At 47.3% G+C, this 10,501-nt stretch overlaps 1 protein-coding gene across 1 annotated transcript; it reads right to left on the bottom strand.

The window, feature by feature from the left end:
* Nucleotides 1-1,271: 1,271 nt before the first annotated feature.
* LOC124700471 (putative rRNA methyltransferase YlbH) lies at nt 1,272-4,070 on the bottom strand. The gene is made up of 9 exons (XM_047232596.1): nt 3,815-4,070; nt 3,618-3,728; nt 3,094-3,198; nt 2,895-2,999; nt 2,263-2,401; nt 1,800-1,921; nt 1,666-1,722; nt 1,454-1,574; nt 1,272-1,383 (listed from the first exon to the last, which is right to left on the bottom strand). The coding sequence occupies exons 1-8, from the start codon at nt 4,037-4,039 to the stop codon at nt 1,488-1,490; spliced, it is 951 nt and encodes a 316-aa protein (XP_047088552.1). The 5' UTR covers nt 4,040-4,070; the 3' UTR covers nt 1,272-1,383; nt 1,454-1,487.
* Between the last annotated feature and the right edge of the window lie 6,431 nt (nt 4,071-10,501).

Genomic DNA, 10,501 nt, shown 5'->3' on the forward strand with positions numbered 1-10,501 from the left:
TGGTCGGCGGGAGGGGAACCGCCTGGTGATGTGACAGTTTGGGGGTGGTGAGGGTGAAATCACGAGTGAGACGAAGGAGAGGGGAGCGGTGAGGCTAATTATGACGCATGTTCCCAAAGGAACGCGGCGTTTCCGTCTCCCTTCCCCACGCGTGCAGCCTTCTAGCCGTAAGAAACTGCTGCCATTCCGAGCGTTCCTCCAAGGCCTGTCCAAGGGTGCTTTGAGACCCGATTCACGCAACAACGCGACGGCCTGCAAGCAACCAAACCGCGACGGCCTGCAAGCAACCAAACGGACCGAAAATTGTTGGGCCGATGCGAGCCAATGTCCATCTAGACTACCAAACGCGCCTGTGAGAGAAGTGAGCTGCCGAGCCTGTACAAGGATCTCGATTTTTCAGCGCAAATTTAATGGGTTGGTTTATGTTCCAAACTGATCATTTATATAACCCTACCTATGCATAGGATAAGTCGAGCATGTTGCCGATAAGAAAATAGTTTCACACTAATAAATTTTGCGAACAAAACATAGCAATCAGTTCAGAGAATGGGCAGCAGTACACCTCCTCAACTGAAGCATGACACGCGCATCGATATTTCTGCTCCAGGGATGAACCTTACTTACCGTGTAGCTCCATCGCAGACCATGCGCGCACACTCCAGGCTCTTCGAGCGTGCGATGCAAGGAAAGGCTCACCCGATTGCTTCGGACGGTTGCACCCGCACGTGTTTGCAAGTCTTTATCATGTCAGTTTCAAAAGGAACACAGCGCACAAATCACAACCAGAAGCATGTACTAGTACAATACAGAAGCCAGCATTCTCTGTTTACTGATCCCAATATTAGCCAGGGACCGTAGCCATTCTACAGAAATATATAGCTCTTTCTAGCCTGAACGGTACACACCTAGAGTCAGCCAGCTGAATGCTGTCTCTACGATGCAAATGGTATTTCCGGAAATCAAAATGGCTGTGAGAATTGCCGTTCAGGCTAGAAAGAGCTATATATTTCTGTAGAATGGCTGTGAGAATTGTCCCTATCAGATAGATGGCGCTGATGAAACTTGGCTTCAAAATGGCTGCTCCTGGATGATGATGCTTGGAAAGGAGAGACCTTCCTTCTTACGTGATGTGGATCTCTGAACCAGAATGGCAGGATTTTTACTCCCCGACGTGAGATGACATCTTCGTATGGACCAGCTAGGTGAGTTAACTCCGGTAGGAGATTTACACGGAAAATCACCGTGCGCGATGATGATCTGCAAAACCACTCCGGCTATACCAGCAAAATAATTAGCCTTCTTCCTTACTTGGTACTGTCCATGATATACGATGGCATGATTACAACATCACTCTGTTTCAGCCGGTACTGATCTGCAAAATGGCTATTGAAGGGTGCATGTTAGTATATTCTTCTAGGTGAAGATTTACAGATGGGCATAAGGCAGCCAACACCTTGTGTGCAAAACTTGCCTCAATGATACCCAAATCATCTCAGGACCTGCCCTTTCTTTTTCTCTGACCATGTTGGCCCATAGATTAGCAGGTTTGTCCTACCAAACCTCCTGTCAGCTATCTGCAATATTTGAGAATAAGTGAGCAACTGCAATCTATCCAGAAAGCCTTATGTCAGTACTTGATTCGAGTAAAGTGTAAGAAACAGATACCTTTATTAGGTCTCCACAGGATTCAGGCATATCTGTTTTCAGAGGGTACTCAACTAGCTGAGAAAAAATCGATGATGGTCAGAGTTATGCATACAAGCAAAATAGTTAGAATTACAAAGAATGCAAGAGCTCACAATGAAGCAATCTTCTCCAACCAACGGGGACCTTGAAAGTTGATCCAGTAGTGTACTGTAGTTTACCTCAACATACGGTGGTGTAACACTAATATAATCAAAAGAAGGATATCTACCTGAGCCTGAGGGAGGAAAGGCCAGAAAGTCGTAATTAGATAACAGAAAAATAATTGCCCTTCAAGTAATCCTAACTATATTCTTTCAATGATTTATTTCAAGCAAAAGCTGATTATATCAACAGCATGGCGACTAAACTAGATGAAATGCAGTTCGAGATTGCAGAAAATCTATCACAGGTCACAAACGTACTCTGCATTTTTTAGCCACAACTGTTTTCCTGCCATACACCACTACTCTCAATGTCTAGTAACAGCGCATGCATATATTGCCGTCCATTTCGAATGCACCGAAACATGCTCATCACATCATTATTTAAAATACTACTTCCAGAAGAGATCCATACCTTTAGATTTTTCAGCATTGTCCAAGAAGTTTTCAACACGAAGCATATGTATGTGTGAAACACCAAGAAATCCAGTACAGTCCAGATTAGGTTTAAGGACCTCAGAAATAACCCAAGGGTCCATCTCGACAAAATGCGCCTGAAGGGGAAAAAAAGATGAATCAAGTTACATCTCATTTGCAACATTTAATAAATGAGATAACTAAGTATCATATCACCTGACATAATGCCCTTTTTGAAAAAAAAAGTTTCATATCATCTCCCCAATTAGGCTTTACACACATTTAGCTGTCGGAGTCTGAAAGCTAACTCATAACTCTAAACCTAGATTGAATTCTGAATAAGTTTGTGATTTTGTGCATAATTAATAGATAGCATACAAATAGGCATATAGATGCAACCAACCCAAATGCTTTACTCGAAGCACTTCAAATTAACTTGCAAAGAAAGATTCAATATCATAATTTTCACACGTACTACTAGCTTACGAACTCATTCAGAATCACAGTAAGCTCAGAAGATATTATTTAGCAATTGCAAATAGTACTATAACTTGATCTAGAAAGGATGCATTTGGATATTTGGCTGTTCTAGGTTGACGTTTCAACTTTCAACATAAGTTTCGGGAAAACCTCTGAACAGCCTCGGCTCATAGCTTCAATTCCAACAGATCCAGTACCACTGTACAAGTCTAACCACAGACCAGGCCTGAGTGAAGCAGGAGAACCACCAGCTGACTGCAAATCATGGACAAGAACCAACAAAGATCTATCAGTACATCAAGAAGATGAAACTTGTACAACTTAGATAATCAAGTAAGCTAAATAGTACTTGTAAAATGTCAAAGGCTGCTCCACGGACAACTTCCATCATTGGACGAACGTTCCTATCTTTTGGTGAAAGCAATTTTCTTCTGCGTACTTTCCCTGCTAGTACCTGAAATAATTATGCATACTTCAATCTAAAATACCACAGTATTAACTTGCAGATTGCACCCATCAGGGACATGGTTACATGAGAAGAGATTGATATAAAACTATGGAATTGAAGACAGTGGATGAGCCACGTCTATATAAGCATACAATTTGGTTAGTCAGAACAGAAATTATACCCCAAATACCTGTATTTCTAACACAAGTATAACAAGTAGGCAATAAGTAGTGCATTTATCCATATGCTATAACGGTCGCTAATGAATGTAGGCACCAATCTAACCTCCAAAGGATACCATGACTAGACCAATATTGCAATTTCAGTTCAAATGCTCTACTGATGTGAGAGTGGAGTGCCCACCACCAAGGTACTGGCAACATTTAAACACGAAACTGAATGTTCTGCACTGTCACGCTCCAAACCTGAAGCATTTTATGAGTTTCCCGGCGCTCCACCGGCCTTGCCGGAGCAACCGCGGCCCCCTCCTCTCCTCTCCCCGACTTCCGCATCCGCCTCTCCCTCCTCCTTTCTTCCTACAAAACAGAAAAAAAAAACAATCAAATCACCCGAACTGCGACGGGACTTCAGTACGGCGAGATCAAAAAGGGGTGGAGCAAACCCTGGGGTCCGGCTCGGTATCTTCCTCGTAATCATCGGGGTTGAGGCCGTACCGCTCTAGGAATCGCCGCCGCTCCCTCGCCGCCTCCGCAGCCGCTGCGCCCTTAGGAGCCGCGGAGGCAGCTACCGGGAGACGGCGAGCGGGGAGGCGTAGGGAGATGCGCTTCTGGTTCGGGGTGGCGAGCGACGGGAGGAATGGGGAGGAGGCGAGGGTGGAGGAAGCCATTGGCGAAGACCGGTGGAAAATCCGGAGCGGTTTGCCGGGAGGGACGGCGAGAGGGGGATAAGGGGAGGTTTTGCTCTATCCGATGGCTCGGGTATTCTCAGTCGTCCGATTAAACTTTAGACCGTTTCGATGTATTTCGATGTATTCTTTGTAACAAAATCGCTCGTACTCCAATGAAAAAAATAGCGCCCTATAAGGTTATAACTAAATAGTGTTGGTCTTAAAATACCCTATTAGCGTGCTACATCGCTCTATAGTATTAAGGGCATCTCCAACCGGGCGATCCATCCCGCGCCCGCGCGTCCGGATGGGTCCAAACGGACAAAATCCCGGCCCAACGCGGGGACGCACCGCAAAAACGGACGGCCGCGGCGTCCGAGCCGACGCAAACCCGGCCCAAATCTCGTGGCCGGGTTTGCGTGGCCGCGGATGGCACGCGGCGTCCTCGCGTGTCCGCCCGGTCCGCGTGGGCCGGCCCACCTATCGGTGCCCCGGTCCTATTAAATGTGGATCGGGAAGGGGACTTGTCCCTATCCAGTCCCACTTTCCACTCCGGCCGCACGCGCGGGCTCGGAAGCTTCCGCGCGCCATGGCCCCGAGCGCGAGTTCTCGCCATCCGCGAACGACCACGAGGCCGGCGGCCGGCCGGCAAGTGGCGCCGGCGCCGGCGCCGTTTGCCATGGGGCCGCCGGCGACGCCCAGACGCGAGCGGATCTACGTCACCGTAGCGGTGGCGCAGTTGTTCTGGGACGCCGGCGTCCCAATGTCGTGGGGGGACGTGCACCTCCCCCACGGCTGGCAACTGAGCCCAGATCGGGTTCCGGTGCCGCCCATCCCGGGCTCCGGCCGCGCCGCGCGTCGCGGAGATCCGGGGCGCCGCGCGCGGCTGCCGGCGGACCTCCAGCAGGGACCCCGCGTACGGCGACGCAAGTCCCAACCGGGAATTGTGGTTCGAGGTGGAGCACGATGCGCGCCGGCGCACGTGCTTCACATCCGCGACGGCGCGGCCGCGCGCGCGCCGCGCGCACACACCGCAGCGGGCGGGCCGCCGGGGCGGCGGCCTCTACATCGGCGAGCATCCCCGGGCCCCGCACCAGCCCCGGGCCCGGGGAGGAGGAGAATGACCCGGAGGCTGCAGGGCGGCGCTCGCGGCGTCCGCGAGCGAGCGGGACCTCGACGAGGCGGCCAAATGGCCGCACCTCGCCGAGACGCTGCGCACCTCCGCGCTGGAGGAGGCGGCCGGGAAGGCCCGGGAGGACGCCCGGGGCGGAGGCGTGGGCCTTCCTCGTGCTGGCGTGCCGTCAGGAGGAGGCAACGCGTCAGGCGACGCTCCGGGAGGAGGAGGAGCGCCGGGCCGCGCGCCTGGCGGAGGAGGAGCGCCTGGCCACGGTCCGGCTGCAGGCCGCAGCGGAGGAGCAGCTCCGGCAGGAGTCCGCGCGGAGGGCACGACTGCGCAGGCCGGCGAGCCCGCCCGAACCCGCACTCCGCTCGGGAAAGGGCGCGGTGGGAGCCCCGGCCGGAGTCCCGGTGCCCTCCGGCGTTTCGAGCCGGAACAGCCGCGTCGCCGCGCGGGGCGTCGTCGTCATCGACGCCCGACGACGACGAGTACTACTGCGGGGTAGTACTGCCGGCGGCCACCATGCTCGCAAACCCTGTCTAGGGTTTCTTTTTTTTTAGTTTAAAGCCCATATAGGGCTTTCTTTTGTGTAAAAATTGCCCACAATAGGGCTAAGTTTAACTAACCAGTAGTTTATATTTATTTTGTGCTGTTTTTATTTTTCATTTTCATTTATGTTTTTTTTATTACATATGAGGTGCGTCCGCGCGTTGGGCGCAGCGTGCGACCCAAACGAACACGTGGACGCGGGGCGCTGTCCGGGTGTCCGTTCGGCCACCCAAACGGCCCAAAACGGACAGCCCAGCGCGTCTGTTTGGGTCGCCCGGTTGGAGATGCCCTAAAGGCATTGTATAGTGATCGATTTAGCGTGAGCTCTCTCCATATCTGTAGCGCGCTATTAATGACGAATTAGGCTTTTTTTTCATGGTACTACATCTATCCTTAAAATGATGTCTCAATTTTATTAAAATATACATATATTTATACATGTTTTAGTGTATAGATACATGCAAATTTAGACAAAGTTGAGACATCTTTTTATGAACGAAAAGACTAGTATTATTCTATCTCGGGGTTCTTTACAAATCCAAGATGAATTCCTAGGGAATCTCAAGAGACCCGTTCACGCATGACACAAGAGGCATTAGTATCATTCTAAGTGGGGAGGGAATTAGACCTATTTAGGGGTTCACATCAAATTTGGATGACTCAAATCCTTGGGAATTTTCATACGGTGTTTGTTTGATTTATAGGATTGAATCTCATAGTAATTTATGTAGGGATTCGCAGCGGAAAACAAAAAATTATACTAAGCGTATCCTGATTTCTCAGATCTATCTAGAAGTAATAATTGTAATGGAGATGGTTTCGGCAACGTGCCTCATAGACCGAAAGCGGTTAGCGTTTTGCTACAACGTGGATGTTGTAGTTGTACTCGTCGCCAACCTCAGGATCGAGTACAGTCCTTCCGTACAACGTCAAGTGGCGCAAATGGTAGTACATCGTAGTTTCGCACGCATACGATGCTAAACGAAACTCCCTTCTCTGATCCAGCGAAGGCGCGGAAGTAGATCTTCTGGATTCGGATCCTAGCACCGCCCCATGTATTAGGTGGAGTTGAACTCCCTCCGTGCGTAGCTCTTCGAGGAATCACGCGCGGGAGAGAAGCAAGGGAGAGGGGGAAATAGGCGCCAAACAAGGAGGGGATTCTCCTTTTCCACAAGGGGATAGTGTGCTCCCTCCTCCCTCATGCCTCCACCTTATATAGGGTGAGGGGAGGAGGGGTGCAGCCAGCCCTAGGGAGGGGGCGGCCGGCCAAGATGGGCCCATGTGCCCCAAACCCTAAACCCTAGCCGCCCCATCACATGGCCCATGTGGGGGGTTGGTTGGCCCCTTAATGGGCTCCCCTCCGTGAGGGGCCCATTTTAGGTGGGTTGCACCTTTAAATAAACAAATATTTAATATTAATCCATTTAACTAATATATAATACATATTATTTAATTCTCGTCGATCTGAGACACCTCTTGAACCATTCCGAACATCCTTCAGATTCTCCCGAAACCTGTCGTTTCTCTCTTCTCTGTTCTCCTGTGTGTTCCAATGAATCCAAAACCATCTTGAGTTTCGTTGAACCCTTAAGTGTGTTCCCTACGGTTCGAGAACTACTCGGACATGATCGAGACGTCTCTCCAATCAATGCTTACCATGGGGTTTTGGAGAACCATAATGATCCCCGTGTATTCGACGGATGTATAAAGTCGTTGAACCAGAAATGTTGAGTCACATTTCCTTTGTTACTTCGATACTTGCACTCACCCGAAACTTGATCATTTGTATCACCATACCTAGTTCGATCTCGTTACCGACAAGGCAATTCAACTCGTTCCCTTGTGATTCCATCCTCATTACCTAGTCATCTGTTGCAACTGGATGTAATCTCACCGAGTGGCCCGCAGTATCATCTGTCACGCAGATGAAAAAACCCTTCTCTTGATACATACGCCTCAACCTATCCCTTCGAAATATCCAACGCACAGCTTTATGATCACCATGTTACTGTGTGACAGTTGATGCAGTCAAAGCAGCCTCCGGTGATTGATGTCTACGTACACTTCTATTCTTGTAGACAGTGTTGGACCTCCAAGTGCAGAGGTTTGTAGAACAGCAACAAGTTTCCCATAAGTGGATCACTCAAGGTTTATCGAACTCGGGAAGGTAGAGGTCAAAGATATCCCTCTCAAGCAACCATGCAATTACGATACAAGAAGTCTCTTGTGTCCCCAACACACCCAATAGACTTGTCAGGTGTATAGGTGCATTAGTTCGGCGAAGAGATAGTGAAATACAAGTAATATGGATGATTATGAGTGGTAATTGCAATCTGAACTAAAAATGGCAGCAAGCAAACATGTAGTAGAACTGGTTGTAAATGATGTTTCAATGCTTGAAAACAAGGCCTAGGGATCATACTTTCACTAGTGGACACTGTCAACAATGATACCATAATTGAATACATAGATATTATCACATCACTATGCTACTCTTGAACCACTCTCTGGTTTGATAAAAAACACAAATTCACTGCGTAGGGCTGCATAAGCATTCCTTAAAGTTTGCATTCCCAATCTATGGACGCCACACGCTATCACTTTGAGCATACAAAGATGGTACTAACTAGACACCACAATTTATAAGTATTTCTGTAAATTAAGCTTAAGAAACAAACACGGTGTGCACACTATCACCTTCACACCGATGGACAAGGTGTCCCTAGATATCACATAATAAAACCACTTGAGTAGCACAATAGTTGAAAAATAACATATACTTATAGATTATAAAGCTCGTGATCACATAAAAATCATACATGGAGAGATAGATAGACCACATAGCTACCGGTAAAGCCCTCAGCTCGGAGGAGAACTACTCACTCCTCATCATGGAAGTCAACAACGGCGATGGAGATGGCGGTGGAGTCGATGGAGATGGCTCTGGGGGCAATTCCCCGTACCGGCAGGGTGTCGGAATAGAGACTTTTGTCCCCGGGATCTTATCTTCGGCGGCGGCGGAGCTACATAACTTTTTGTGGACAGAGACTGGTTGATTTAGGGTTCACATGCCGGGAGGCTTCTTATAGACAGAAGGGCGAGGTCGGTGGAGGCCAGGGGGCAGACCACCACTAGGCACGGCCAGGGCCTGGGCCTGGGCCGCGCCTAGGCCTGGTATGGCCGCCCTGTGGCGCTTCTTCGTCCCCCCTCTGGACTTCGTCTTCATTAGGGAAAAATAAGATCTTCGGCTTTTGTTTTGTCCAATTTCGAGAATATTTCCTGTACACTTTTCTGAATAAAAAATAACAGAAAACGGGGAACTGGCACTGTGGCATCTTGTCAATAGGTTAGTTCCGGAAAATACATAAAAATGCCATGAAATGTAAACAAAACATATAGCAATTGGTGTAAAACAAGCATGTAGCATCAAAAATTATAGATACGTTTGCGTATCAGTGATAGTGATTAGATATGATCTCACGGTCTAAGGATTAGGTTACTATGCTTTCATAACTATCGCAATGTGAACTTTGTGACTTGATTGTTTTGCAATATTTATATTGGGAATTTCCTTCATATCATTCAGCCAATAATATAACTTCATTGACAATGACGTGATCGGGAAACCTCGATCATCAAATGACCACAATGAGGTAGTTCGCATATATTCCTACTAGGGATCCTGTTTGTTTACAATACCACATGTGTATCAATGTTTTCGATTAATACAGTTATAGAATGGCACAAAACCATTATAAACTTTTGATATATAATAATAATAATAAAATATCCTTTTTATTTGCCTCTAGAGCACTATCGTCAACAATTTATTCTACAGAATATTTCCACTAAATTTCATAGAAAATATAACATCCACACAAACATCTTTTTTAGTACCATTTACTTTTCGTACGATGAAATTAGGAAAAACTTTAGTACATATAAAATCATGTTTCACTCATATATTTTTCCCTACTTCTATGTCCTTAGAATCATATAAATCCAAGAGTGCTTACAAGGAAAGTTAATTTACCATTGGATAGGAGGTTGAGAACATGAGTGGCTCACACACGCTCTTCCTCTGACATGTGCCCAATGTTTCGCGAAAGGGCTGGTCTTGGCTCGGATCCATGCAAACAATAGTTTTGATTTACTTGGATCGTGGGATGTTACACGAACATCAACAATATAAGGAGGTGGATGCCAATCCTAGCCATCGGTTTCTGCATCCTAATGATCATGTGCACGGCTGTTTGTGGAGCAGCCGAGCAGGCCTCCAAAACCACACCTCTTGTGTGATCATGCATTGGGAGAGAGGAAATAAGATTTTTTTTGGGAGAGTCTCAGTGCGAGTGCTCATGTGATCGGTTACTTCCTCAAGTAGTACACCCTCATCACGATGATGGACAATCAAGGTCCGTGGACAATGGCGCCAAGACTCCTTATGCCAAGAAGACACTTTTTTTTGAAGTTGTGGTCACACCATCAACCTTATGCAATTCTTACCCTACCATTGGTACCCCTTACAGTGATTAATTACTACATATGAAACGAGAACATGTGTACTAGGTTTTTACCTACGATCTCACACTCTAGTTACTATGATAGTAAATTTAGGGGATTCCACTGTCATGGAATTTATTTAGCTTAAATTAAGTCAATATTTTATAATGTGAATAGATGACTGTCCCTAAAATCCGCAATTAATGTTGGGAAAACCGAGCACTCATTTCTACCCGATTTAGAATTAGGACACACTTAACATAATGTAGAAAATACTCATTGGAAATAATGTA

This window comes from Lolium rigidum, chromosome 3 (assembly GCF_022539505.1).
Source record: "Lolium rigidum isolate FL_2022 chromosome 3, APGP_CSIRO_Lrig_0.1, whole genome shotgun sequence".
Taxonomy (NCBI): domain Eukaryota; kingdom Viridiplantae; phylum Streptophyta; class Magnoliopsida; order Poales; family Poaceae; genus Lolium; species Lolium rigidum.